The sequence below is a fragment of the Fusarium oxysporum genome, chromosome 5, assembly GCF_000149955.1.
Source record: "Fusarium oxysporum f. sp. lycopersici 4287 chromosome 5, whole genome shotgun sequence".
In the NCBI taxonomy this organism is placed as follows: domain Eukaryota; kingdom Fungi; phylum Ascomycota; class Sordariomycetes; order Hypocreales; family Nectriaceae; genus Fusarium; species Fusarium oxysporum.
In genome coordinates, this window is record NC_030990.1 from 1,900,918 (window position 1) to 1,928,282 (window position 27,365).

Below are 27,365 nucleotides of genomic sequence, written 5' to 3' on the forward strand. Positions count from 1 at the left end.
TTCTTGCGAGGGGTTGTATGGCTAATAAACTCCAATGTGCTCCTGAGTTGACTGGGTCCGACACTGAAAGTCCACCATCAAAAAGGGTTAGATAGAATACGGCCCGAGTTCGTTATCGATAACGTCTAATATGGAAGCGGCCTCCAGAGTAGAGAACCTAAGTAATGGCGCCAGGGTCTAAAGGTTAACAGTGCGGGTTTAGTTAGTGTGTAGGTTGCTGGGGCCCGGCGCCGCCTTAGGCTTTCAGCCTTGGCCTTGGGTTTGTTGTTGGCGTGTCATTGGAAACGAAACATCCATCTAACCTCACTTCCACCTCCATCCACCACCAGCAAAACTGACCAAGTTTCTTTACCTTGCCAAAATTGATCAACGCAACTTGGCTAATTGGATCGCGTCTTGACCGCATATCCCATACTGACCATCTTATCGTCTCGCTTGCTTAATAGCAGCTGCAATCAATCAATTGTAAGTCTCTTTTCCAGAAAAGAACCCCACGCCCGCTGCTGCACTCCACATATGCACCTCAACTGCGACCACAAGCGAACAACTCAGACACCCTCTCGCTCCTTGCTCCTCGCACTCTCACTCACTCTAGCCTCGCCTCCATCGCCACTGAACTCTTTGCTTTCCCCTGCTGGCGAACCCCATCGCGCTCCATCCTCAATCAGTCATCGAATCTACACACGCCCCAGCCCCGTCCTCTCCCGAGCTCTTATTGTTCCCTCTGACTCTGGATCTGACGCGATTTGGTAGAACCCCCGCGGCATATTAGAGCTGACATTGGCGAACGAGACGCTTGCTATTCTCGTGTAACACATTTCTCAAGCTCCGTACCCGGTAGAACCTTCGCACTCCCGTGCAATTCGCCGTTGGTCTCCAGCTAAACCGCGACCCGAATCTGCGCCGCTCCGTCCCGTCGATTCTGAGACGCTTCCGGGCGACGTCACTACCTACTGAGGTGTATCGCCATCGCCATCGCTGTTGACCTGCGTCCTGCCGTCCTGCGCGTAATTCACTTGGCTGCGCGTATCCTTTGAGCTTCCAACGCGTGTGCTACAGCTTTGGCTTGCGCGCGTCGGCCTTTGCTCTTGATTTGTATCTATCAGCCGGCTTAGGCCTGTTACAGAACAGCTCGAAGCTCGCGCGACTTGTCTACCTCACTTTGGTTTGTATTCGCTGGACTGTACGTACCAATATGTCTTTGAATCAAAGCCTCTTCCTGTCCTCCTCCCATACCATGCATGCCCTTAATTCTCTACCGGACCTCGAAGTCATGGTCCCCCGCCTTCTCTTCACTTGGCTTTACACCGGAGGGGCCCACCCCCCTCCGGTGCCTGCTCCGCTCCGTGTCCTGTATCTTGGTTACCTTAGCCTTACCTCACCTCACCTCTCCTTGTCTTGACAATAGACATCTACATCAACCACTCCTTACCTCACAAGCACACGCCCCCAAAATTACCCAAGCGGACAGCGTCATAGCCCCAAGATCCCGGGCCAGGGACCACCTGCATTAGTGACGAGGAACCCTCATCGGTACAGTACTCTTTGATTGACTTTGCACAGCACCGCAGAACCAAGACCCCTCTTCCTCTCTCGCACACCCTGACGCTTGCAAGCCCTACCATCTGCGACGTGGCCAGGGGACACATCATCGCAAGGTCCAGCTGTGCGAGCCCGAAATCCCCTTTGACAAAGGACGCTAGCAGCCGCTGCAGGTAGCCAAATATGTCGGATTCCCCCCAATCCGCTGCTCCCAAGGAGGTTGACCATGGTGCACCGTCACCCGACGACGAAGCACAAATGAACGAGCAACAAGACCCACAAGCCGCAAACTCAGCGGGCTACGAGTATGAGGGTGTAAAGGAACAGGATCGATGGTTGCCTATAGCCAATGGTAAGTTATCTATCTACAGAGGCATCCTGATATGATTTGTTCGTCTCTTTCTGCGCGAGCTGTTTGACGCCTCAGCCCGCCCAGCCGTGCATATCTGGATCCCTCTCATGTCTTGCGATTCGTCCCCCAAATCACCCAAAGCGCCTCGCGCCTCTAAGACCGACAGGGCTGATGAGCTTGATGCTAACATTCGAAACTTTGCTCCAGTTGCTCGTATCATGAAAAACGCACTACCTGAAAACGCAAAGATCGCGAAAGAGGCCAAGGAGTGTATGCAAGAATGTGTCAGCGAATTTATCTCTTTCATCACGAGTGAGGGTGAGTAGTGGCTCCACAACCTTACTGAGACTTGCACTTGAATATCCGAGTCATGTCTTTGATCTGCAGTATGCTGACTTGCACAGCGTCGGAGAAATGCCAGCAAGAGAAACGCAAGACCGTAAATGGGGAAGACATTCTTTTCGCCATGACGTCTCTCGGTTTCGAGAACTACGCGGAAGCGCTGAAAGTTTATCTCAGCAAGTACAGAGAGGTAAGTCAAATAGTCTACCAGCAGGGACCCTGGATCTGTTGAGTGGATGACTTGCGGGTATGCCCCTTGTAAGCTTTGTCGTTGAAGGAGCCTATACCGAGTAGCAAGAGAAGTTTGAGGATACTTCTATCATTCAGTTGCTAACGCGAATCACCAACAGCAACAGAATCAGTCGAACCGCGATCGAGTGGGGATGGATAGTAATCCACAATGGCTGAATGATGCCAAACCAGAGCCCAGTGCCGTGGGCGAGTTTGGACAGGACGGAAACGGCGTCGAGGCTGGGGGTGATCCCAACTACATTTATGCCTCACAACCTGGCCACAATGGCAACGCTGCCGAGGGCTACTAAAACGCTGCCTGCGGTGAGGAGCGGACGACGAAGACGAAAGCGGCGAAGCATGGCCTCAACAACCCGCTCCCTGGCCCCAACAGCGATCGTACCAACCTCCACTCGAATGGTTCTTCTAACCAGCGGCAGCATACCCCTTCTGAACAGCATAGGTTCATCATATCGGTTGCGAGTATTAGCTCAGTTAATGGTATCGACAGCAACCCAATCATCTCAAACGCTGCACTCTAATACAAGTGTATTTTTGTCCACAAGAAGCTTTCCCCCGGGATGTGGACGTGGACTTCAGAAACGGTGGCAGACTTACATGGTATGAGGAAAAGTTGAGGACGGTATTGTAGGGAAGGGTTGGGAGCATATATGGGAGATATGACTGGGTTGGTGTTCAGAGATAGAGGTGCGATTTGCGTCTGGTACTTGCCTGCAAGCTTGGGAGCAGTCCCAAAATGATTAGTGCTAATAATCACGACAGTCAGAAAGGGTCTTTGGGAGCAGACTAACGGATATGCATTGAGTCCAGAGGCAAGGAGTTTTGGGCCAGTAGTTTTCAGATAAATGAACATCCACATTCTGTTTGTTTCAATATGCGTCTAACTATCTGAGACTATGCCTATTATTAATGTTTTGACAGTGGTGATGGCATGAGCTTTGAATGCAAAACGACAGTTCCTAGATGGCGTTTTCTAATAACTCGAGAAAGGATCATTTATTTAGGAAGTTGTGATCACGAGAGAAACTTCTCGGGTTTCCCGCAGTTATGGAAGGGTCAATAATCCATCTCAATGGGAACTTGATGGATCGTTGTCGACACAGGGAATAAGAACAACTGTTGCAATGCATGAAGTGAGGTTGACTTCAGTATCAAGTGTGACGCAATCACTAAAACAAAAGTAGAGTAGCGGAGAAAATACACCTTTCCTGATTCGGAAGAGCATCGAGGTAATGAGAGGCACGTGTGGTCCCCACCAAAAGTCGTCGAAAATTGGGTACCCTTCAGAAATTGGAAAAAAAGTTCCAATGGCCACCAGCGCTTAACAATCGACCCTCGAGATTTCTTCATCCTCGCTTCCACAAGGCAAGAAAAGAAAACCGAGCTCTCCATCTTCCGGCACTTGTGCTGTTGAGACATGCGTATTATGACTACTGATTCTTTTCGGTCAAAGTTTCAACATACTCTTCAGTCCATGATTATACCTTGATTGCCCACTTGAAGCACCCCTCTGTTGTTGCCTGAGAGACGCCACCATCACTTCGAGTCAACCATCCCCTCCTCCATCGAGCGACAGCGCACAACGAAGCGAGACATCATAAAACACTCAGTAGGGCCTGCATCAATGAGACCCTTTACACCTGCGACCAGGAATTTCTCTGGTCCTGTTCCAAGGAGCTCCACGCCTGTCCGCTCCATCCTCAAGCCTGCATCTGTCTTGGGGAGGAGAAAGGCCGAGTATGCTGGACTAAGCGACCCCGTCGACGCACCCGAGAGCCCCACGAAACGCCGCAAAATCTTTATAGACGAAACCCGAAACGTGACGTACGAAGTCGGACGACGGACCATGGATGAGGTGAAGCTCGAAGTCAGGACTGCCCTTGAAGAGCACCTGAGAGGAAACGATAGTCAATACGACACATTGAAGGAACTCTTCGCTAGCGACAAACAGCGGTACCTACCACCCGTCGTTGGAGAGGAAGATGATACCCTGAAGCCCCATGAACTACAGGTTTACGTGGTGGCTCTTACTGGATGTGTCCCCATTCTCAAAAACAGGCTCTGTAATGGTCTCGTCCATACTGTTCTGAATTGCTCCTGGCTTGGACGAGACGATGCCTTCGTGAAAGTGTTTACTCATTTCCTGGCGGCCCTGGTCAGCGCCCAGGGTTCGTACCTGTCACCCGTTCTGATGATGATGGTGGGGAAATTCTCCGATAGTCGATCTTCAGTGTGGAGTGTCCCGGATTTCCCTGAGGTCAGCCGCGAGACCATGCGCAATCGACTACACAGCACCCTGCACTATTTGCTCCAGATGTTTCCTTCCGCAATTTCAGTGCTCGAGGAACTCCTCGTGAGCAAGTTGCCGTTCCACAACGAGTCCATGCGTGTACACATGGCGTATGTCGACAACCTTCTTCGTATCAAGGACTATGTGCCCGACTCGCGTGACGAAGTTTTTGATATTATCCTGAAACGAGTTGTCCAGATCGACTCTCAGATGCAAACCGATCTGGAAGATCTCGACGATGATGTAACTGCTGCCGTCATGTACGCGCTGCGAGAACATTCAGAAGGAGACGAGTGGGAGAACGATGACGACTCCGACGACGAGAGCGATGCGGAATCGGTCCACAGCGACGACCCCGATTTCGATGAAAATGTCGCCAGAATCAAGTCGATCAAGGGAAGTGTTGAAAAGATGGATGCCATGATGGACACACTGTTCAGCGTCTACACTCCTCATTTTACCAACCCTGGGTCGGACACGGCATTCGACATGTTTACTGTCCTATTACGCGAGTTTGAACAGCTGGTGCTGCCCACATACAAGTCTCGACACACGCAATTCCTCATTTTTCATTTTGCCCAGATGCATGAGCGCCTCACAGACGCATTCTGCGGCCAGCTTATTGCCACTGCGTTCCAGGGCAACACGCCCAACGTCCTCAAACAATCTGCCGCAGCATATCTCGCCAGTTTCGTGGCTCGTGGCGCCCATCTACCAAGCGGCCTGATCCGAAGTATCTTTGGGCTTCTTTTACATCACTTGGACCAGTACCGCAAGAAATATGAACCCTTATGTCGGGGACCAGACCTGATGCGATTCACGCCATACTACAGCCTCGTTCAAGCCACACTCTACATATTCTGCTTCCGCTGGCAGGACTTGATCGTATCGACTCCGGAGTTTGTGGACCCCGAGGATCCAGCTTCATACATTGGTCAGGAGATGGAGTGGATGGGAACATGCAGAAAAGATCTTTCCGTGCAGATCTTCAGCAAACTCAACCCTCTCAAGGTCTGTGCGCCCGTAATCGTCGAGGAATTCGCCAAGATCTCACATCGTCTCAATTTTATGTACGTCTATCCGTTGGTGGAGAGCAACAAACGTGTTCGCTTGACGCAATATCTCACGGCCACCTACTCAACAGGAGGAGCCCTTCGAGATGCTGGTTATGAGACGCAAGATGAGAGCTTCCATCAGTTAGACCCTTATTTCCCATTTGACCCTTATCAGCTGCCAGTTAGTAAAAGGTGGCTCGAGAACGACTACGTGCATTGGAAGGCGGTGCAAGGGCTAAACGCCGAGGACGAGGACGACAGCGATGATGATATTGATGACGACCTTGATGAGGACGAGATTGAGGAGGGCACAGCGACGGATAGCGATGGTGAAGATTACGAATAGAGTCGTGGCATAGTCATTTACGACAGAAGCATGGTTTGCGATTTGTGGTTTATAAAACACAGCAAGGCGTTGGGGAGGATTTGTTTGATTTACAAAGGCTTGGTTCTATACCCGAGGGCTCGGATGTGAAACGATCTCGAAAGTTACCATGAGATGAGAGCGAGTTATGGAATGCACATACACTCTTCTAGACAGTGAGCAGAAAAGGAAAAGTTTACAACCTAAGATATCCCTTGACGGTTTTGCGTCACCATTCATTTGTGTTTGTAATTATTGTGCATACCTATTAATACCATCTCCGCGGAAAAGATGAGCATCTGTGACGTAGGAGAAATCGTCAGCGAGGTCGCAAAGGGGCCCTTCAGCTCTGATACAGAGTACTAAGTATATAACCTAGGGGTGGCAGAAAACCCCAGCCTGGAGTCCTAAGTGACAAAAAGGCCCAGATAGTATTGGGATATCTTAGGGCAGTCTATAATGAACTTAGCTTGCTCTCTGATCAGTTTATTTTCTTGCCTTAATGAAAGGTCTTAATATCTAGAATGAATGGAGGACTTGGAGCCGAAAGCCCTCTCGGAATAGGCAGAAAAACTCCGATTCAGCTCGTGACTCGACATGTCTTCTTTTCTGACTTGCATATTCTCTTATCATAGCTAATGTAGTTGGATCTTTTCTCTTTCTCTCTCTCTCTCTCTCTTTTCATCAAGAATCATTATTCATCAAAAACTCTTCTTCTTTTCTGCTCTGACGGTTTTATGTCAGGCTATTTTTAGTTACTATCCTTGCCTTCTCTTTCTCTCATTCCATCTACCGAACTCGCACGGGGCATATTCCGCTTCAAGATTTAATCCGCCCGCGCTTACTTAACCCAACCCATCCCAACGTAACCCAGAACTAACTTCGAAACCCACTCAAACTTCGAGACTCAGTCATTAAAGTGGGCTCATTCTCGAACTTACATACAAAAGCCTCCAGCAGCAAATTGCCATCTAATCACGTCATGGCAAATACAGCTACAGCAGACGAGAGACCTTCTTTTACCGAGTTTCTCAAAAAGACGAAGCAGAAGGTCGCTGGAACGCCATGTGAGGGCCCTGACTGTGCCACGCCCCAGCGGAGGGGGAGGAAGAGTAGAGGCAGCGTTGGGGTGAGCAGTGAGTGTAAGTATAGAGCGTGCCCTCGTCATCTTTCTGTGTGATTTCAGTCGATATCTTTGGTCCGCTTGATTCCGTAAAGGTCCGGTTCAGTGACTGGTCACTCTTCGACTTAGAATCTCAGACAATCGTGCAAGACATCTCACATATCACCAAGACACCACTAACACCCCCCAGCACCCGAAAACAGTAGTGAGACTTCACCCCAGAAATCTCGCAAGTCTCTTACTGCAACTGAGAAAGCAAAGTTGCGCCGGACCCAGGTTCGACGGGCTCAGATCCAGCATCGCCAACGCAAAGCAGAGTATCAGAAACAACTCGAGCTCGACATTACTCACTTCCGTGAACTCATCGCCTTGACGGAATTTGAGTCTGAACAACTCAAAAAGGACAATGACTCTATCAAAGAACTATTAACGAATAAAGGCATCACTATCCCAAGATGCAAGTCTGGTACCTGCTCTATACGTCCCCGTCTCACGAAAGACGTGGTTACTGGCGACAATGATGCTTGGGTCGATGACACGCTGGGCGTGAAGTTGAGGGCCGAGGATCCTAGTTTTCAAGAATACGATCAAGATGGCGGAGAGATATTTGCCGATATCAACGTCGACGACATTATTGTTACTCTCAAGAAGGATGAATCGATGGAGACGCCAGCTTTCAGTATCCGATCAAACGAATCGAGCAGCAACGCTACGAGTTCGCCACCGCCTCTACCCGACCTCAACCTGACCCCTGATGAGGAGCAAAAGGCTGTTAACTTTATCCTCTCGTAAGTTCATCCTGCATCGTGAATGTTGTGATAGCCTCGCTGACACTTCACAGACTTGAGCATATCTGTTGGGATCACTTCTTCGTTGGTGATTTTCCATCTCACTCTCACCTCTCCAACGACGAACCCAAAGGCCACTGCCTCATGGCATCTTCACTCTGCATGGCCAATGCACCTTTGGATGTATTTGGTGACCGCAAGTTAGTCTCTTCAGCATCATCTTGCCACAATCGTCGTTCTCTCGGCTTGGATCCTTACGTACCTCCCGTGCATCTGGAGTGGCCATCGCCCCGAATATCGTTATCTTCCCTTTATGGCCTAGCACAGAGTCTCAACCCCGGCGACTTGGAGATCACGCCTGTGCAAGCCTGGTTCGAGCTAGCGTCACGCTTCGACAAGAGTCTTCTGCTAGAAAGACTAGACTTACTAGGCACGGAACTTGTTGGCGTGTCTAAGTGTCTGGAGTTCGGGGCTGTTATGGAGAAAGATGCTTTCGAGAGTGTTGTTGCGAGGGTGTACGGGGGTACTCTTGAAGAAGCTATGGCTGCCGCTGCGATTATTGATCCACACATGGGTAGTGTTTGCGATATTTCTCGCATGAGGAATTTTCAGGCTAACCTTCTCACGAACCAACTGGGCTTCGTGGGATATGCTCAGAGCTAAGGTGTTCCGTAGCCAGAGGCTGAAGTCTTTGTGTTGGGTTCGGGGTTTTCATTTTCTTGTTTTCTCATCTTTTCAAACGGCTGAACGGAGATGAAGCCGAGCACTTCAAGGCGCATTATTGAGATATCTCGTTGTAGGTCTAGAGTATCTCGGGGTTAGTTTTACGAGATATCACTTTGTACAGTGGCCGTCAAGGCTTCACAGGTTTTGAACCTACATGCATATGCTTAGGACAATTTAACTCTCTTTTTAGATCTTGCTTTTTTCAACAGATAGGTCGCTAGAGAATATCCACTCTATGAAATCCATCTCTCCGCTGTTATACATGAGTTGTCATCTCTATAATGCCCTAACTATACTCCTCTCATCAAAAATATCCTTCAACAAGCTCGAGATGCAGGCATCTCGATCAACTCGGCCCATTGCGTATGTAGACTCAAAGGCAAAGATACTAAGCTGTCCAAAGAAGGGTCGGAGTACCTTCGCTACCAGCTCATCCTTTCTATCAAGGCTGACATCATCATTAATGCCACCTGGTCCGAGAAGGGGCCGTCGAGATGAGCCACGTGTCACTGGGTTAACAACAGAAGAGGATTGGAAGCCCGAGCTATTGACGGACGCTCCGAGCTCGTCAGACAGCTCGTCGACAAGGGCTACAGGTTGATAGGTAGATGGCCGATACACGGCATCGATAGTGTCAGTGATGAAGAGCCATTCATGAAGCTGGAAATCATCCGGTGCCACACAGATCAAAAGATCTAAAAGCTTACAGGCCTGCAAAACTGAGGTGTTGGTGTAAGTGTCAGAAGCAGTGCTGTTGTCGGGTGCAGCAACAGAAGATATTGCTGCATGAATCTCAGCGTTGACAACTGGCCATAGCATGCCTAAATGGATAGCACTAGTTCTCAAAGCCAGTGCACGGAATACCATGTAAATATCCGCTCTTGTCGTTGATGATGGCGAGGATGTTGACGAAGCGCCCAAAAGCTCAGCCAGTTTGCTAAATATCTCCGACAGATCCGAAACAAATGCATCTTCAGAGCCCGCAAGAATCAATGTGGCAATTCTCCGGAGGTTGAGTTGCGTCTTGCGATCAGCTTCGAGACGAGCTGAAGTTGCTCCAACACCAAACACAATGCCGGCTGTCGAAGGGGCACTAATGCGACCCACGATCTCTGGCATCTTCTCCTTGTCCGTAAGAGTCCATTGTCTTAACAACGGCAGCCAGTCTTCCTTGGCCAAATCAAGATCCATGCCAAAGAACTTGGGGTCATTGAAAGCATCACCAACATCCTTCTTCCAATTCTTCTGGTTATTGTGAACTCGTGATAATTCGTGGAGAAGACACATCGTGTTCTTCGATACTATGTCAGGGAATCCTTTGGCCCTCAAGGTTGGTCCAATAACATTAGTAGAGATAGTGGCCGCAGCAGAGAGGACCCTGTCAGGTTCAACCAAGATTTTTGTCAGTTTTGGAACGATAGAGGCCAATATAGAGATGATATCATCTGGCCCTTCGCTGGCTCCGTTCAGGGAGTTCCCAGAGTCGGATTTAGGAATACCACTGCCCGATGTTGTCAAGTCAGTGAACGCCACAGGTCTTGTAGTGAAAAGAGCAGCAAGGAGACGGATAAAAGTGTCCTACAACGATGTTAGCGAACACGCAGGTCATAAATGAGGATATCATAATACCCCTAGCTCCTTTCTCATCCTCCTCTGTTCTCCAAAGTTGGTGTTGTCAACTTTCTCGCCTAAAAGAGCAGCAAATCCCAGAAGGTTTGGCAGTGTTTGCCTATGTGGGAATGGGTTCGTGAGAAGGTCTTTGAGGAAGACCATGCAATCCTGCCATATCTCGTCCATAGCATCATCATCTAATGTTCTTGTATACTCCACAAGAAACCAAACAAGATCGGTGTCTTGCAAGGATATTGTCATCGTGGACTTGGATGCAGTGTCAACGGCACCGGCACCGGTCCTTCGGTATATAGCATTGAATAAGGCAGGCATGCAGTGCTTGGGCCGGCATGCCTCCAACGCAGAAAGCATATTGAAGACCTGGATTGACTCAGCACCATCAATTGATTGTTTCCATAGACCAATGACTGTCTCGAGGCATTGGAGATTCTCTGCAGCGAAGAGATGTTCAAGTAATCTCCTAGCACGATTACGCATGCGTAAGGATGTATAATTGAATGACCCAAAGGAGCCTTGATCTTGCTTGCTTGAGTCATTGCCTTGGCCCCATGTCCAAATCTTATAACAGATACGGACAGCATCCTGGAACGCCAGATGGACTGTCAGTCGGTCATTTGCCGTAGCACTGCGAGACTGGGGGGCGTCTGATTGCCACACGTTTGACACCATGCTTCCAAAGAGAGACTGGGGCTGATCCGGGCTCTTTGCCACTTGTGTCCGAGCCTCTTCGCTCAGGAGCTGTTGATGTGCCCGTGCCAGAACTTGCTCGAGTCCATTGAGGAGGAAAATAAGGGTAGACTCAGGTGACGATTTCTCGCTACCAGGAGATAGAGCATTGGAGGAGAAGGTTTCCTGCAAGTTGGTAAAGGTTGTGCCGATTTCTCTGCAAAGTGTCTCAACCAGGGGAATGAGTACCTGGAAGATAGAATCGGAGTATAGCGGCAAGCACTCGGAGACGAAAGCAACCCAGCTGTCTAGGACCGGGCGGCTACTGGGTGAGCTGAGACCATCTTGCAGGCATTGGAGAAGTTGAGGTGGCGGTGGCGAGACTATCCGGGCTTCTGGCACTGAAAGTGATGGCCGGCTTCCCCTTGGGTCAAATGAGGATGGCCGTCTTTCAGATATAGGGGAAGTTGGAACGTCAGCCGGGGCGATATCTCTAAGCTTGAGTGTATCATAAACAACATCAAGCAAAAGAACCTGCACATATCCATCCGAGCCTCGAAGAGACTTCTCGAGTCGATCGATGAGTACGTTTTCAAGGTGCTGAGCTGATAGAGAGGCGGCAAAAGGACTAAGGAGAAACCTATGTAGAAGGCTGAGTGCGTATCTATAGAGTTGGTTGACACGATCTTCAAACTCCTTGGTAGCATTGTCAGGGGTGTTGGCCGTTATGCACCTCATGCATACACGAATGAAGAACTCTTGCAATGTCATCTCATTTTCTTCGCCCCCAGCTTTCATCTGGTCAGACTCAAGTTGCGCATGTGTAAACGGGTGACTTACAACTGATCTGCATATGCTGACCATGAAAGGAAACATGTTTAGACGATAGCACAGTCCATGAAATATCTCCAGCGCACGTCAATATATTTGAAAGTGTTCTGAGGTAGTAAAGAGAAAGATCCAGATCCTCGTCCTCGGAGAATGACAATGAATCTTGATTGGGTTTCTCGTCATTCTGTGTTAGGGTCTGCAAGAAGGGTATGTCGGATAACCTGGAAATGAATATCAAAAAAAGTCTGGTATTCATTAGCAGTGGTTTCCAAATTCTCAGAACTGAGACTTACCTATCAATCCCCAGCATTGTGTTAAGCCACGCCTTGACTGTCATATATAGAGGGGTCCGATCATCTTGTAGGGCATCAAGGATGAGGAATACTGGCTGTGTGAGCATAACCTCGTAGTTGTCGGCTCCAGCAAGGCGCGGGAGGCTTTTCATATCCTGTGTCGGGGTTTTAGAACCTCGACGCTCAGGCGAAACATTGTCTTGTAAAGTGTGTGACCATAGCACACTCAAAGCACGACCTTTGTCAACCGCCTCGATAGCACCGAGACGAGCGGTCTCTTGTGAGATGATAAGACTAGACAATGCTGCTTCAATATCACGATTGGATGTGGATAGAGCCGACTGCAGTTGCCATAAACCCCTGACTGCTTCGACATGGTATTTTGGTTCAGATGCTGAAAGGTAAGTCCAGGCATGCCGGACCAAGAGAGGCACCAGACTTGATAGTTGTGCTGTCTCGATCCTCTCGGCATAGTAAAGCTGAGTCGACAGTTGCAGGATAGCCGAGAAGGACGAAAATGCCATAATATCTGGGTGTTCAAGAAGTTCAAGCATGAGTTGCAGGAGTTCCTCCTCCTTGGCTTCATATGTTCTTGGGGTCTTGTAGATTGCAAGAACGAGTAACCGAATGCAAGCATTGAGATCAGTCTCAGATGATCCCAGGTCCTGGCAGACAAATTGAGCAGCTTGTTCTAGGATAGCTCGTCCTATAGTCAAAGCATCGAAGGGGGAGGCAGACGCCTCAATATTACCCTGTTCATTGACATAAAAGCTCTGCGACTTCTTCAAAATCTCCACGTTTGTCGGCAAACTTTTGCTTCGATTCTCTGAGTCCTTACTGATCACAGGAAAGACCCTCTCTGGAACAAGCTCCAAGAGTGACATGGCAACGCTCAGGGCTTGAGTAGAAAGGGTGAACATTTGCGGATCCAAGTGGTTCCTGGCAGAGACGCGCTCTTTGAAGTCTTGAAGCATAGCCAATGCTGTTAGGCAGCACAAAGGTGCATGGATTGTGACCATTTCCTCCTCCCGCACGTTGAAGTTGGACAAGATAAAGTTGACAAGGGAGAGTTTGTCGTTGCGCTCGGGTGGACTGAGAGCTCCAGGACCCAGAGCCTGGGCAAGAAGTGCAGCAATTTCGCCGTAGATGAGGCCGCTCTCGATACCATCGAAGAAGACGCTAGCACTCCGCAAGACTTCGTTAAACTCCGCCTTGTTTGAGGCATGGTCCTTGAATCGACGCACGCTCTCGATAATGGGCAGAAAAACCTCAGGGACAACCAAGCCGCCAATTTCCCATCGATCCATCAAAGACAAGCATATTCTGTAAGGCTTGGCGCGTTCACTAGCTGTATTATGAGAACTGTTTTCAATCATTTGCAAGATAGCCTTGGTCAAGGGTTGCAATCCGAATTCTTCAAAATAGTTGGTCTTTGAAGCCAAGAAGGCATGCTGGTCAGCAGGAGGGCTGGATGAATTGTCGCCGCTCGCTTCATGTTCAGCGGCTGGTTCAGGCCCCAGCAGCCACGCCCAAAGGCGCCTGTTCAAACTCATATCGCGCCGAGTGACTACGCCAACAGCTGCTTTTAGCAGTAGTTCAAGGTCGTCCGGCTTTACTCGGGACTGAATAACATGAGCATTTAGTGGGAGATGAGAAACTAGGAGGTCTAAGAAGCCGCGCTGAATTAGTAGCTGTTCATCCGAAAGGCCACTCGCAAAGCAACGTAACAAGAGCCCCGGCTCAGGGGATGTAACGACCTCCGCGAGCTTGCTTTTAGTGTCTTCGTCGCCGTCACTTTGCGATGTCGCTGACTTGTTCGGGTCAGGGGCTGCCCTTGGCCCCAAGGGCGGCAGAGAGCGTACCAAGTACGCCAGTGCCCCAGAGCGACGACTCTGGCTGGTTATCGATGCTAGGAAGAAACATTGCCAAAAGAAGGCATCACCTGAAGAATGCTGATTGGTGATTTCTTCGCTATATGAGGGCCTAATGGCATGCTTGAAACTCTCCACAAGGCGCAGTGTTCGGTCAAAGTCTTCACTTGTCTCCTCTTCGAGGCCAGGAAGCAGAGCAAGTATTATAGATTTCATTGCTGGGCGAAGTGATCGGGGGTCGATGCCAAGGAAGTGCCGTTCCAGGAGATCTAGGTATGGTGCCCTTACTGACAGCGAAGCAAAGGAGAGGACTGTGGCCAATCCTGGCAGATATAGAGGTAGGTCTCTCGATAGACCATCTTTACCAATGACCGAGAATACCAGATTGTATAGTTCGAGAGCTTTTTGGTGCACGCCAGACGGGAGGGAGGGATTGAGGCACTGTGAGAGTCGTTTCGCAACAGTAGCTTTGGACGGGATGGCATTGATCGACTTGGGGCGAGCTTGTAGAGCCTGAGATTCGTTATTAACGATACGACTTGGTAATTTCCGCATGCATCATACCTTCAGAAGTTTGTTCAGGAACGAAATGTAGTCTGCCCATTCCTCCAAAGCTGTCTCGAATAAGACAAGTGCCCTATCAACTCCGTGTGCATATTTGCGATAAGATTTATCCTTGATGGCATAATCTTCTGCGCTGTGAGTCAGAAAGTGGTCCAATTTCTCTCCGTGTCAAAGGCGCACACCCACCTTCACCCAGCTGGTTCCTCCATTGGCGTAGAATAGGTGATTCTCGACCCGAGCTCTCGGGAGACACTGAGCGACGACCGGACCCGGGCTCAAGAGCCATGGCTAGTGAAATATGCGGTTATAGGTGAAATCAAGGACATCGGGTATCCTATCGTGTTGCGACAGCAGCAAAAGGCATCGCTAGAGGCTAAGGATCGCAACAAATGGCCTACAAGGTCGTTTATGAATCGTCGTAATCAAGCAGGTGCACCGATCCCAATTAGAAGGCTACGTGGAGCATACAGGTAGCCCTCAAGGAGCAAGAAAGCTCCAGACCCTGAGCCTAGGTGCCAAAAATAACTAATCTAAAGGTTAACTAATTTATATTAAATTGACCTAAGCTTTCCTAAATTTGCCTAAGTCTTTTTGTCATTTGGGATTGAGGTCCTCAGCTTTCTTACCTCCCCTTGGTAGCTTCAACTGCACCCACTGAAGACACCCTGAAACTGGCGGAGCTCTGTGAGTGCGGACTCTGATTGGTTCAAGCTTCCAAGCCTTAGACCTATTAGCGCAAGGCTGCAACAGCCCCTCCAGCGCGTCATGCCCCCATGAAGCTCTTGACCTCCTCTTTTTTTGTCGATATCATCGCTTCTTAATCATATGCGGCCTTTCAAGATGGCATAATGGCCTCGCTTCATATCTACAGAGGATTTCCAGGTCGTATGATTCTGGTAAAAATAGGTCTTCTTCCATCTCTCCTCCTGACAGACTGCTCTGCCAAGAAATGCAACGAGTGAGCTATCCGCCGCAATCATGGAGTCAGATGAAATGACCCCAAAGCCAGCATCTCCCACAAACGAAGATTATCGTCCACCTCTACCGCCTCGGCCATCAACGAGCGCTACCGACACGGCGTCTCTGCAAGCTCATGCTACCACGGCAATAACTCCTGTTGAAATACAGACGCTCTCTTTTCCTGATGGATCTCGAGGGACATTTTCCACTCCTGGACCCGACGCACTCCCAAGCCCTGCTGAGGGTGGTCATGCTTCCCCAAATCGACAGGAGAGTAGTGGCAGCGGTGAGGCAGACGAGACTGCTAGCATCATGAGTTTTGCACCGACAATGCGACCTGCTGGCGATATCGCAAGTCTACTCGTCGGTGAACTACATAAGAAGAGTCCAGCTTGGAAAATGCTGCGAACTCAGTCGGCTACTGTTCTTCCTTTCGAGAAAGGCAGAATAGGCGCAAACGACCGGTTCGCTGAGTTTCACCACGAGTTCACTTCTCTACCGGAGGATTATGATGAAGATGTTGAGTCTGACATTTTGCATCTCTGGAAGTCGAAGCTGAAGCATTATCTGATTCTGTCATCAGCCGGAAAGCCCATTTGGAGCCGCTATGGAGATCTGAGTCTGATAAACTCATCCATGGGCGTTGTTCAAACCATCATTTCATTCTATGAAGGTGCCAAGAATCCCCTTCAGGCCTTTTCTGCCGGGGATACTCGTTTTGTTATCTTGACGAAAGGCCCGCTCTACTTTGTCGCTATCAGCAAGCTGGGTGAAAGCGACTCGCAGATACAGGCACAATTGGATGCGCTATATATGCAAATCTTGTCAACACTAACCTTGCCCAGACTAACTCATATTTTTGCGAACCGACCGTCAACTGACTTGCGAAAGCCTCTTGAAGGGACCGAGGGTCTTCTGTCTTCTCTGGCTGATACGTTCACAAAGGGATCTGCTTCGGCTTTGCTTGGATCTTTGGAATGTCTCCGGCTTCGAAAGTCTCAACGGCATGCAATCAACAATACTTTCCTCAAATTGCGTACAGACAAGTTGCTGTATGGTCTAATTGTGGCTGGTGGGAAACTTGTCAGCGTCATTCGGCCTCGTCGGCATTCACTTCATCCCAGCGACCTGCAACTTATTTTCAATATGCTCTTCGAGAGCGACGGCATCAAGGGTGGTGGTGGAGAGAACTGGATCCCCATTTGCCTTCCCGCTTTTAACAACAAAGGTTATCTTTACATGTACGTCAGTTTCTTTGACGGTACTTCTGGGGATCAAGCTAGTTCTCCTGCCGCGGCACAAGGGCGCTCATCAGAAGAAGAAATCGCAATGATCCTCGTAAGCACCGATCGTGAAAGCTTCTTCGAGCTGAGGCAGATGCGGGACAATGTCGCCCAGCAGCTTGCCAAAAATGGGACACTGGCTATTATTCAGAACGCTACCCGTCTTGGTCGACCAAAAATACACGAAATTGCCCCCGGGAGCCAAGTCAGCCACTTCCTTTACAAGTCGCGGGCCAACGTACAATTCTGCATGGCGTCATTGGAGCCGCACTTCACTGGTCTTGTTGAGCGCAGGAGATTGATGACGGTGTACCATGAGCTCCATGCATCCATTCACGCCAAACACTCGCATCTCAAAGTTTTGCACGCTATCGGAGATGATGCCACCTCATTGGCATGGACCACACCCGTGTTTGAGTTCTACTGTGTTGCTGGGCCTAATGTGTCGAGAGCGACCATTACACAAGGAGCGAACAAGATTATCCAATGGGCCAAGAGGGAAGAAGAGCGCCTTTTCATCATTGGCGGTGGTGTATTCTGAGGGCATGCCTCCTATTGAGGTCTGGTTCCTCGTTAATCCTAAAATTCAAGACCCATGGTCTTGCAATCGGTCATCTCATGGAGCCGAGCAGAAACAAAGTGCCTCCTAACGCCGACATTATTCGTTACTAGCCTTCCCACCTCATTAATAATTAGGATAAGGGTATTTGAAGTCCATCTCAACGCATCACTTCGACCCTGCCTTCGAACTTGGCAACCTAGTGACAGCAAAAACTTGATTGTCGTGGGCTGTTCGGCCGCCATCGGGCTCCGAGGGTGTAATGTTATCTGATGAAGGCGACGTCATATCGCTTGTTGGGCTCTGGGCTGAGTGACCCTCAAAATAGTCGTCCTTGGGGTCATCCTTGGAGTTGGACCGCGTGCGAACAGCTCCCCATGATCTTTTTGCCCACTCCAGGATGCGATCATTGACCTTTGACCGACGCTTGGTCTCTGACTCCCAGGAAGCATTGCGATATTGAAGGGGTGGCGGTCGGTCACCATCACAGCCAAAACTGTTACGGCTAGTTGTGCCCGTTGAAGGATAACTCATGGTGTCGGTTGCAAGAGTTGTTCTCGAGGCGTTCATGATGTCCAACGAGAAAGGTGCATCGAAGTCTTCATGAAACCGAGGGCTGCGTATTGATGGGCTTTGAAGTGATGAACCAGGTTGTTGAGATTCAAAAGGATCCCGAGCTGGGAGTGGGAGAGTGAGGATGGGCCTTCGATCCGTCATTGTGGGCGAGACAAACTGAATCCGGTACTGAATGCTTGGTGTGGTAAGACTGGGTGTTGGAAGGTGTCGATATTGACACTGTTATAAGAAATGATCCACGTCCGCTAAGAATCGGGAATAAGAATCAAAGGCTTTGCTTATCCTCCAAGCTCAGAGCTGAAAGACGGACGCTGTCTATCGTTGATGATTTGTTGACTTTCTAGAGCCGGGCGAGAAGGCAAAGGGTTCCCTTTTGTTCAAATTCAAAGGCCCGTTAAACATGTGCATCCGACATTAGCTTGAGCTCAAACAAGTCCAAGTGTGCGATAGACCCCTGACTAGGCTTGGACAAGCAATGATGGAGCCAACCAAGTGGGCTTCACAAACTGCGGGGATGGTACGGTGACCAGTTGAATGACAGAGATTGCCAGGCTCTGCCAGCTAGAGTCGTCCACAAGGACGGAAAATCTTGAAGGGTGGCCGAGGCATTTGAGTTGTGACAGAACCCACACCCCAAGAGTAACAATAGAAACATCAAACTTTCCACCAACATTTTAGGCTTAAATCTGAAGAAGCAGATGATCCTTTCTATGACTGTACCTTGATAAGCCTTGGAATAGAAAATTGGGCTTCTTTCTTCAACAGCATTTCGCTCCCCTCGATGATCTCCAAGATGATCACTTTCTTGATCCCGTATTATAGCCCAGCCCACCTACCAGGGTTAACCAAATCCAGGCATCTAATTGACGTTTCTGGTGGGAAACAATTCAAGAAGTGCCACTCTAGACCCATCGAACCAATTGAACCCTGTTGCCGAGTCAGATGTTTGAGTTAGACTCTATGCGGCAGCCCGTTTTCGGTACGGGGTTCCGGTCCCGTCCTTACACTCCCGAGTCCAGGTCCCTTGCCAAGGGTTGTCGCAAACCGCTTTGCCTTTGGACGTGTCCGAAATTGGTGAGTCACGCTACACGCGGAGGACACCCATTTGAAGATGTCAATGGCATGAAATTGAGTCTGGACCTGGGATACCGGTTGCGGAGATGACTCGGAGAGCTCTCGACTTGTGCTTATGCATGCTTTATTACGGCTAATTCTTTTAGGAACTCGCATGACAATAATAGAAACCCGTGACCGGTCTCTCATATTGAGATTCGTGATGCACGTGAGCCCTTATCGGCGGTGAAGGTGACCGAGATGTTAGTCTATCGCACGGACACACTCAACTTGTTAGAGAATTGACAATAGGCATGTTATGTTAGTGAACCAACTCGTATCAGTCAATGCGTTGGCATAAATCTTGACGCCCAATGCTGCTCTTTACGAAGGAGGAATGAGCGCCACCCACGTCGATATGCATTCATTGACGAGTAAATATCCCATTTGTAGCACCGAAAAGTCAACACTCATTGCCTTTGGGATTTCTCATGAACTCTCTTTCATCTCGTGGCGTTTCATATCATCGGCATTCCAATCGCATAGATGGCAAGAGTATTGTCGATCTTTACGCCGTCGTTGAAACGGGCCCTTAGAGGTGGGTCTTTATCTCCGGGCAGGCACGCCACACTCAACAACAACTTTAGGAGCAAGAAAACTTAAGGCTTGAAATGAGGATGCCAAAATAAACTCAGTAAAGAGACCCCTAAGCTTAGGCTAAATCACCTAAATATTTTTGTCGCTTAGGTAAAGATCCTAAGGTTGCCTCCCCTAGCTTGGTGATGGCCTCGTTGCATGTCACGTGGAAGGAGTTGTCTCTCCTGCCTCAACTTTGGCACCATTGCCCTTCCTGCCTGGCTACAAAGTGTGGCATCTACTGCCTAAAGTACACTGAGCACCCAGGTACCTACTAGATTGGTACTACCTACAAACCACAACAACATAGGTAGCTCCTCCTTCATATTCATTAGGGTGATAGCAACATCAAGACCAACCTTCCAATCCAAATAATGGTAAGTGCAGCTGTATTGCAAGTGCGTGCCTCTTTGAAAACAGAAAGGAATCCAACATTAGACTCTTCATACCTACCTCAGGTAATTCTTGTCCGAAGGAAGGATCTTTGCCGCAAGATGACCTCAACTTCCCATCAGATCTCAATACTTCGTCTTCACTAATAATCATTCTCTCGAGAATGTGTCCATCTTTTGCCCGTGACTATTGCCATTTTGGCTTGTAATCGCCTACTCCGACTTTCTTGGTCTTCTTGGTCTCCTGATCGGTAAATGATCAGTCGAATATTCCTTGTCTATCTTATCCCCCCCCCCCCCATTTGCATTCCATGCAGCGTCAAGTTGTTAGCGAGTGATCATGAACCTCGGTGATTCCAGATACAGATCAGTCAGCCAAGCTTCACTGCACAGCGCCTATCAATCTCATGAAAGACGTTCCACTACCCCGAGGCTACGGTCTCCGTCTCAACCACGACTACCTTTTCAGAGCTTGAACGATACTTCTGCTCTCCTCCGCTCTACCGGACCTCTAGAGAGCATGCTCAAGACGACAACAGAGACCGGAGATCTTGGTATCTACTCCATCAATTCTGGTTTACCTTCAAATACATCTCGACCCCCTCGCACAAGAGTCGGTCATAAAAGGGCGAGGCGGCCAGCTCGCCCTTATTACGATGAAGTTAAGGACGGTCCAATTCGGGACGACCGTAGATCGCTACCCTCGTATCGAGACACGACTTCCGAGATCATTTCATTATATAGCTCTCCTAGAGTTCCTCATCCCAGGTCTTTTTCTCCCACGTCGGAAGGCCAGCGAACGTACTCTTTGACAACGTGCAGTTCAAGACGGGTTCCTTCCTTTAAATCATCCGGTACCTTTCACAGTCAACAAAGCAATAATGGCCTTCAGCGTCCTCGCTCGCCATTTCCATATCCCACACGTCTGAGACGGCCTGGTGTCCGGCCTTCTTCTCCAGCAGTGACAGATAATGGTCTCATTGATCACCGGAGAATGGTTGAGATTGACAGGTCTTCGCATGTCAGTAACTCCTTCTTCTCTCACAATCAACCCCAGTCTGACGGTTAACAGCGCATGAACTACAGTTCTCACATGTATAGGGGTTATCGCAAGTATCGACGATACCCTCCCTTGTCCTTGAGGCCCGAATTCAGTCGATCAATGTCTTCATTACCTCCGCGCTCCTCATCCGCACCTTATTACGGTTCAAGGGCCAATCCGTCAAGAAGACCCAGCGGTGCGGGATATCCGCCATCGAAATCTCCATATCTTCAGTACATGCCTGGCGACCAAAGTGTTCGATCTGCCAGTTTGACGTCCATCGTGGACATGTATCACGGAAGGACCCCGGACGATTCCACACAACCTCTTCGTTCACCAAGCTCGTTCTACTACGATTATACTGAAGAGTTTGACAAGGGATTCCCGTCCGGATTTGAGTATGCGTCCCCAATTGGCTCTCTTCAAGAGCATACTACCGGCATATTGAGGAGAGACGACATGGAGGAAACAACTACGGCGCCCTCGGCCAGCTTCAAAGGTATGACTTCTGCTGATGAATTTGATGAAACTAACAAGTTTAGATTCTTATGGAAGCTCAGCTATACATGAAAACAAACAAAACCAGGCAGCTTCGGTGCCAATGTATGGCAACTTACATGCGTCCAGTCCTCAGCGGCAAGAATTTTATGATTCCGATATTAATTCTAGTTGCAAGGAAACTCCGATCTTTATCAAAACAACCCAACAATCTCCAATGCAGCCGGCCTGTGAGCAACCAGCGATGGAGAAGCTGGAAGACAGCCGCTTTTAGCAAAAGCAACCAGGTACTTACAATGGTGGACTTTCAAGTTTCCCCGAGCCCTGCTGTACCTCAAATATCTCAGCTATGGGGCCTGCAATATGCGACATGGTTACAAAACCTCGAGAGGAGCAGCCGAAGGAAGGTCACCTGATGACTTCCACTCTAGCCCAGCGCGGCTCTCCCGTACTATCTATCGACACCAGCGAAGACGACTGGGTTTGGGAAGGTAGCCAAAAAGATAAGGGATCCGGTGAATATGACACTGTTCGGGCAAGTCCTCCTCCTGTTCCACCAAATACGAAAGCTCGATGCCCAGACAAACCTTCGTTACATATGGGAAACGAAGGGGTCTCTGTGAAACCAAAGCTCCGCGGGGCGCATCATCGCCGAACCCCCGCCAATACAAACATTAAGATTCTGAATAAGAACGATGTGGCCCTACCGAAGCAGAGCGTGCCAAAAGCAACTATCGGCGCTGGGATTCTTTCACCTAACCCAATCTCACCAGCACATCAGCTGAGGGTCACAAACAGCATTCCGCAGTTGATGAAGGCTCTGCCACCGTTACCTGATGAAGCACAATACAATTCCGATCTCCCATGTTGGAGTTCGTCTAGAAATACCGCAACCCACGCACATAGGATGTATGCCAGCAGTCCTGCTAATAATTCTATTCGCCTGGAGTCTAAAGTAGGTGTGGATGCGATGTTTTCAAAAAGAACCAATGACTCGACAAAGCCATACTACCATCCAACCCAGACCAATCCCTCTCGGTTCAAAGTTCGTCTAAGGTCGTCTCGGTCAGGGCTTCAGAGCAAATGGAGCCTTGAATCTCCGGGCATTCCTGAGAGAAGCTCCAGTAATCCTATCAAGCCAAGACTCAGACTCAAAGTGTCTCGAAGTCGAATGAGCAATAAGCTAATGGGCCCTGACGGAACAATTGTGCGCAACAGCCCGTTAAAGCAGTACAGCTCTCTCTTAGAGCTGAAGAACTTTCCTCACAGAGACGTTTTTACAGATCGATCGAGCTTTAGGGAAGCACTGGAAGAGCAACTCGCCCAGTTTGGTGTTGACAAGCGACTCTCTAACATCGACGAAGGAACTATCCGAGGACCTTCGCGGCAGCTGTCTGACCAGTTTGATATTCCTTACCCCCCTTCAACTAAGGGTATAGTAACGGCGAAACTAGTGAGTCAATCAAAGTTTGATAGCGGGCTTGGCATATTCGACAAATGGGACTTTGACAAAACACTATATTCAGGGAAGAACTTCGTAAGGAAGAATTTTGACAGAACTCTCTATTCAAAGCCCATAAGGAAGAAGTCGTCTTTTCTTCGACACCGGGCTTCGCCGACGAACATACGGAAAAGGCCAAGGGGTCCAGCCAACCTCAGCGACCCTACACCGTTACGGTCTGAGATTACTCAGGGCAGCTCTTTTGAAGATTCTATGCTAACACCGAGCGTAATGTTGCCACAGAGAATACGCAACAGAACACGGCGAGTGAAGCGCTGGGCAGCAGAGGCAAAGCGGGCAGTCCAAGCTTTAATGCGACGAACATTGAGCCGATCTCAGGATTCGGATTCTGAAGGATAACATGGCGACTTTTTCCTGTTGAATTCAACCAGGGTGAGACTATTCATTACCATGACTGAATGTTATAGCGATTATTTCGCTGGTAGTTGAACATATTACCTGGGTGTTGTGATGGCATGAACTACAACGACATTATGCTAAGCATTGATATGTTGAGCAACTTGAGGCAGAACTAGTACTAGATGAAACATACGATTACTTGGTTCAAGGCAATCATGGTGATGAACGAAATCAACTAGTCTAGGAGATCACATTGAATCGGCAGGGTGAATGTGAGTAGATGTATTATGTATATGACATGGGTATCAAGTATATTCGATAAAATAAATGCTTGTGAATCGTGATGTAATCAAAGTCGTGAAGATCATTAATGCTTGGTAGAGCCACTCATATCTAACCAAGCCTCGCATCGCTCCCGTTGGCCCTTGTCCACACTTTCCATTGTGTTGTTGTTCAACTCAAACACTAGACGTCGTTGGTCATCACCCCAATTCTCCCAGCGAGGAGCATCCTCGTCACGGTGAGTGTTTGGGTCGAAGCTACGGACAAAACTGATCCAGTAGTTCTGGACAATGGGGACCATGGGCGCGTTGTAAGTGCGATAGCTGGGGCCAGCTTTGGCAGCTGTCATATCAGGGCCAAACACGGCGGGCGCATTTGAGACATGGGGAACGCCATAGCCGTCGTTGGTGAACTCTTCAATGGCAACATTATAGCGATAAGACCAGAGGGTCTTGGGGTCGGCGTGCTCAGCGAAGGCGTTGAGGATGTTGTTTGTAGGGCAGATGAAGGTTGCTTCGCCGTACGCGCGCGAGGCTGAGGGAAACCAAGTATCGTGTTTTACGATCTTGGGCTCTTGTGGGTAGAGGTCGAGAATGGTCTCGGTATCTTCTGTGGTCAAATAGGGGTATTCATTTTGCATGTAGCGTATGAACTGGGCTGAGGTGCCTGCATTGACGGCATAGTTGGATCCTTCTAAGTATAGAATTAGTAATGTAACATGAATATGGGTTCAGGTACATACCATTTGTACAAGAGCCAGAGAGTAGTGGCACCTTGACAAATTCGCCCTTCTCGTAGAGCTTAGAAGGCAAGTCTGGAAACATGTCACCATCAGTAGTGGGTGCCCAGTAGAAGTAAGATCGATAAGTGCGGCCGTCGAAAGGAGCCTTTGCGTTATGGGCTTGGAGGTCTGTCGACTTGATTCCGCGGAGGCACTTCAATGTGTCGTCGGCATCAGCACAGTCTGTGGCGTTGACAACTCGATCGAACTGATACTGTAGATCGTCAGGGTTGGGGATGCCAGGCATAAATGTCGACTCAGCAATGGCACCAGCAAAAAGTCCCTCGTCTTTTCCACCATAGGCAACGAGTTGAAGGGCCACAGATCCGGCACCCGCAGATTCGCCATGGAGGATAACATGCTCAGGATCACCGCCAAACTCCTCGATGTGTTTCTGAATCCAGTTGAGGAGGAATCTCTGATCCATCAATCCTGCGTTAAGGTGGCCATCTTCTTTGACCTCCTTGGAAGCGAGGAACCCAAACATGCCAACACGGTAGTTGAAGTTAACAAAGATGATGTTGTTGTTTGAGGCCGAGATGAGCTGTGTACCATTCACGTAGGGAGAAGCGTTCCTAATGTAGCCACCTGATTGGAAGAAAACCATGACGGGGAGTTTCGAGTCGGAGGTTGCATTTGCTGGAGTCCATACGTTGGCGAATAGACAGTCTTCGTCGATGCGCGAGCTGAGACCGTCGTTGACTCCTGGGCAGTAAGGGGCGTACTATAGAGAATGAGATATTGTCGATGAGTGAGCTGGATTGTATTTACCTCTTGAGCCTTTAGCGTTCCGGTTGTGGACTCGGGTTCTTCAGGTGCTCTCCATCGAAGATCCCCCGTTGGGGCTTTTGCATAGCGTATACCGAGATACTCATGAATGTTGCTCTCGAGGACATTGCCTTCATATTTGGAGTACCCCAGGTCCACAAACGGTCCTTCTCTCTTCTTGGCGGGTTCTTCTTTATCGTCATCTGAGCTTTTCCCCTTGTCTTTGTTATTATCATTGTCATCTGAGTTGTTGTTTGGATTATCGCTGGGTTGTGGAGGGGGAGTTTGGTTGGTGTTGTCTTTGGCGGCGGTTTCATCAACATTGTGTTCCTTTGGAGAACACAGGTTTAGTCGTGCTTCAGATTGTATTCTACAGACTGCCAAAGACTGTGCTTGAGTGATCAGTTGCAACATACCTGTCTGAGTCCGTAATACAGCCCCAACGTCAAGCTCAGTATTAGCACTATTAGGAACACAGTTGCACCAATTATGAACCATTTTTGCCGGCCGGGCTGTTTTTTTATTGCCGCTTCATCATGAATGTTGTTCGCGTTATTGGGTGCATGTACAGAGTCTTCTTCGGAGGCAGGATCCGACTGCTTTGGAGCGGCTGTCATTATAGTTGAGGCACTCGGTCTCTGGTGTTTTGAATGTGTGTGGTTCAATAACCAGGGGCGTTAGACCTCAGATGATGGGGAGTTGTTTAAGTACGACAGTTTCATTAATACGAGGTCATAAATAGACAAAGAAACGCGAAACAAAGGAAACGAGACTAATTGAGCTGACAATGGGGACCTTTAATACGAAGGAATACCAAGACTTCCCTTGCCTACTCCGTACCTAAGGTAGCTATCGAGTGTTGGCTGACCCATGTAAGTTGAAAGAAACCGTTTAGACCCTTGTTTTTTTAGTGTTAGTCGGCCGCCACACCCGTGCATGAGGCTAGAGGTACTTTCACTTTGCGGGCGGTTAGGTAGAGGTGAAAGTATAGCCAAGAGCCAAGAATCTAGAGTGAATCCGTCTTATGGCCAGGTATCTTGAGACATTATTGGTTGGATTGTGGGGGGGGGGGGGGGGTCGAATCTAAGCGAAGGCAGAGTCAGAGAATAAGCAACAGTAAGGTAACCGTGGAATTACAGGTAACAATGAATTAACCTCCATGCAGTTGGTAATAAAGATACAGGCTACGGACAAGAAAAACGTGGCAACCATCATTGGCCGAATCTCAGCGCTACTGTAGGAACCCAGGCTAAATTACGATATCCTTGCCCTGTCCTGCCCTGTCCTGCCCTGTCCTCGGCCGATATCGAGCATAGCCCATATCGCAGCGGGTCCGAGGTCGAGACTTGACCCAATTCCACAATTTCCCATCATGCGGAAGAGGCATTCAATGGGCCAAGTCGTTCCAGGTTGCGGCGTAGGCGATAGACCTTGGCTCTGCAATTCTTGGCACTTTGGGGGAATGGCCTTATTATTTTCGCAGAGTATTCCTGAACTGGATCAACAACGTGTTGGTCAAAGGAATGTTAATTATGAGTCCCTCAGAAATCAGAAACAAACAAAGGCAGGTTTTACGGATGTACATATAGGTTACACCCGCTTGCTAGTCTGATACTTCAGATCATCATGAGAAAGGCTAAGGCAGTAATAGCAGATGCATTATAATGCAAATATGGGTGGTGGTGGTGATCATATCAACCTCACTGGCAAATACACAACTCATGGTAGCAAGACCGGAGACATCTTGCAGCCGCCGACTCCGAGTCTAAGCCAGCATGTTCACCCCTGCTTTCAATGCCAAGATTCGCCATCTCTTTCAGCCCTTCTTCGTCTTCTTCTTACTATGAATGTACAGTATGTCACTCAAAAGTTCCCTGTCATCCAAGTCAGTCTCCGTGGCCGTTGGCCGCATATTCCCCTGTCACCATCGTCCTGCGCCTTCGGAGATTTCTGTATTAAGCATATTCGTGCTGGTTGCTTCTT

General features: G+C 49.0%; 9 protein-coding genes across 29 annotated transcripts; 6 read left to right on the forward strand and 3 right to left on the reverse strand.

Moving 5' to 3' along the window:
• Positions 1 to 219: 219 nt before the first annotated feature.
• Positions 220 to 3,642, forward strand: FOXG_01718 (nuclear transcription Y subunit beta). Of its 13 annotated transcripts, none has more exons than XM_018378688.1 (7): positions 278 to 465; positions 754 to 1,183; positions 1,564 to 1,894; positions 2,102 to 2,212; positions 2,299 to 2,426; positions 2,587 to 3,175; positions 3,251 to 3,457. In XM_018378688.1, the coding sequence occupies exons 3-6, from the start codon at positions 1,726 to 1,728 to the stop codon at positions 2,776 to 2,778; spliced, it is 600 nt and encodes a 199-aa protein (XP_018234646.1). In that variant the 5' UTR covers positions 278 to 465; positions 754 to 1,183; positions 1,564 to 1,725; the 3' UTR covers positions 2,779 to 3,175; positions 3,251 to 3,457. The 13 variants fall into 13 exon arrangements, with proteins under 13 accessions (XP_018234644.1, XP_018234641.1, XP_018234652.1 ...); XM_018378690.1 differs by having other exon boundaries at positions 287 to 465; positions 793 to 1,183; positions 3,251 to 3,382; XM_018378686.1 differs by having other exon boundaries at positions 220 to 465; positions 2,587 to 3,642.
• Positions 3,643 to 3,800: 158 nt separating this feature from the next.
• On the forward strand, positions 3,801 to 6,483 carry FOXG_01719 (uncharacterized protein). The gene has a single exon (XM_018378692.1). The coding sequence runs from the start codon at positions 4,113 to 4,115 to the stop codon at positions 6,177 to 6,179; it is 2,067 nt and encodes a 688-aa protein (XP_018234653.1). The 5' UTR covers positions 3,801 to 4,112; the 3' UTR covers positions 6,180 to 6,483.
• A 352-nt stretch (positions 6,484 to 6,835) lies between these two features.
• On the forward strand, positions 6,836 to 11,823 carry FOXG_01720 (uncharacterized protein). Its single transcript, XM_018378693.1, has 3 exons — positions 6,836 to 7,339; positions 7,511 to 8,108; positions 8,162 to 11,823. Exons 1-3 carry the CDS (start codon positions 7,180 to 7,182, stop codon positions 8,769 to 8,771), a joined length of 1,368 nt encoding a protein of 455 aa, XP_018234654.1. The 5' UTR covers positions 6,836 to 7,179; the 3' UTR covers positions 8,772 to 11,823.
• Positions 8,664 to 15,182, reverse strand: FOXG_01721 (uncharacterized protein). Of its 3 annotated transcripts, XM_018378695.1 has the most exons (7): positions 14,878 to 15,182; positions 14,692 to 14,819; positions 12,257 to 14,640; positions 11,973 to 12,208; positions 10,464 to 11,923; positions 8,989 to 10,412; positions 8,870 to 8,910 (listed from the first exon to the last, which is right to left on the reverse strand). In XM_018378695.1, the coding sequence occupies exons 1-6, from the start codon at positions 14,975 to 14,977 to the stop codon at positions 9,111 to 9,113; spliced, it is 5,610 nt and encodes a 1,869-aa protein (XP_018234656.1). In that variant the 5' UTR covers positions 14,978 to 15,182; the 3' UTR covers positions 8,870 to 8,910; positions 8,989 to 9,110. The 3 variants fall into 3 exon arrangements, with proteins under 3 accessions (XP_018234655.1, XP_018234656.1, XP_018234657.1); XM_018378694.1 differs by having other exon boundaries at positions 8,664 to 10,412; XM_018378696.1 differs by having other exon boundaries at positions 8,989 to 11,923.
• A 290-nt stretch (positions 15,183 to 15,472) lies between these two features.
• FOXG_01722 (vacuolar fusion protein MON1) lies at positions 15,473 to 18,800 on the forward strand. 2 transcript variants are annotated; one of them, XM_018378698.1, is made up of 2 exons: positions 15,473 to 15,649; positions 15,701 to 18,800. In XM_018378698.1, exon 2 carries the CDS (start codon positions 15,964 to 15,966, stop codon positions 17,473 to 17,475), a length of 1,512 nt encoding a protein of 503 aa, XP_018234659.1. In that variant the 5' UTR covers positions 15,473 to 15,649; positions 15,701 to 15,963; the 3' UTR covers positions 17,476 to 18,800. The 2 variants fall into 2 exon arrangements, with proteins under 2 accessions (XP_018234659.1, XP_018234658.1); XM_018378697.1 differs by having other exon boundaries at positions 15,473 to 18,800.
• FOXG_01723 (uncharacterized protein) lies at positions 17,179 to 18,860 on the reverse strand. Its single transcript, XM_018378699.1, has one exon. The coding sequence runs from the start codon at positions 18,208 to 18,210 to the stop codon at positions 17,662 to 17,664; it is 549 nt and encodes a 182-aa protein (XP_018234660.1). The 5' UTR covers positions 18,211 to 18,860; the 3' UTR covers positions 17,179 to 17,661.
• A 1,630-nt stretch (positions 18,861 to 20,490) lies between these two features.
• On the forward strand, positions 20,491 to 21,964 carry FOXG_01724 (uncharacterized protein; the record flags this gene model as incomplete). The annotated part of the gene is made up of 3 exons (XM_018378700.1): positions 20,491 to 21,171; positions 21,223 to 21,691; positions 21,735 to 21,964. 3 exons carry the CDS (start codon positions 20,491 to 20,493, stop codon positions 21,962 to 21,964), a joined length of 1,380 nt encoding a protein of 459 aa, XP_018234661.1.
• On the reverse strand, positions 21,767 to 26,169 carry FOXG_01725 (uncharacterized protein; the record flags this gene model as incomplete). Of its 6 annotated transcripts, none has more annotated exons than XM_018378704.1 (4): positions 23,776 to 24,526; positions 24,576 to 25,338; positions 25,386 to 25,598; positions 25,799 to 26,169. In XM_018378704.1, the coding sequence occupies 4 exons, from the start codon at positions 25,997 to 25,999 to the stop codon at positions 23,919 to 23,921; spliced, it is 1,785 nt and encodes a 594-aa protein (XP_018234665.1). In that variant the 3' UTR covers positions 23,776 to 23,918. The 6 variants fall into 6 exon arrangements, with proteins under 6 accessions (XP_018234663.1, XP_018234665.1, XP_018234662.1 ...); XM_018378701.1 differs by having other exon boundaries at positions 25,386 to 25,712; XM_018378705.1 differs by having other exon boundaries at positions 23,816 to 24,523; positions 25,799 to 26,134.
• Positions 22,040 to 23,551, forward strand: FOXG_18168 (uncharacterized protein; the record flags this gene model as incomplete). The annotated part of the gene is made up of 1 exon (XM_018398219.1): positions 22,040 to 23,551. One exon carries the CDS (start codon positions 22,040 to 22,042, stop codon positions 23,549 to 23,551), a length of 1,512 nt encoding a protein of 503 aa, XP_018234668.1.
• Positions 26,170 to 27,365: the final 1,196 nt, after the last annotated feature.

Bases quoted from the DNA above. Each gene is read 5' to 3' on its own strand.
- FOXG_01718 (XM_018378686.1), top strand. From the start codon at position 1,726: ATGTCGGATTCCCCCCAATCCGCTGCTCCCAAGGAGGTTGACCATGGT. The intron at 2,213-2,298 runs GTGAGTAGTGGC...TGACTTGCACAG, and splicing joins CTCTTTCATCACGAGTGAGG to CGTCGGAGAAATGCCAGCAA. The intron at 2,427-2,586 runs GTAAGTCAAATA...AATCACCAACAG, and splicing joins ATCTCAGCAAGTACAGAGAG to CAACAGAATCAGTCGAACCG.
- FOXG_01719 (XM_018378692.1), top strand. From the start codon at position 4,113: ATGAGACCCTTTACACCTGCGACCAGGAATTTCTCTGGTCCTGTTCCA.
- FOXG_01720 (XM_018378693.1), top strand. From the start codon at position 7,180: ATGGCAAATACAGCTACAGCAGACGAGAGACCTTCTTTTACCGAGTTT. The intron at 7,340-7,510 runs GTAAGTATAGAG...AACACCCCCCAG, and splicing joins CGTTGGGGTGAGCAGTGAGT to CACCCGAAAACAGTAGTGAG. The intron at 8,109-8,161 runs GTAAGTTCATCC...GACACTTCACAG, and splicing joins GCTGTTAACTTTATCCTCTC to ACTTGAGCATATCTGTTGGG.
- FOXG_01721 (XM_018378694.1), bottom strand. From the start codon at position 14,977: ATGGCTCTTGAGCCCGGGTCCGGTCGTCGCTCAGTGTCTCCCGAGAGC. The intron at 14,820-14,877 runs GTGGGTGTGCGC...CTCACAGCGCAG, and splicing joins GAGGAACCAGCTGGGTGAAG to AAGATTATGCCATCAAGGAT. The intron at 10,413-10,463 runs GTATTATGATAT...ACATCGTTGTAG, and splicing joins GGATGAGAAAGGAGCTAGGG to GACACTTTTATCCGTCTCCT.
- FOXG_01722 (XM_018378697.1), top strand. From the start codon at position 15,670: ATGGAGTCAGATGAAATGACCCCAAAGCCAGCATCTCCCACAAACGAA.
- FOXG_01723 (XM_018378699.1), bottom strand. From the start codon at position 18,210: ATGACGGATCGAAGGCCCATCCTCACTCTCCCACTCCCAGCTCGGGAT.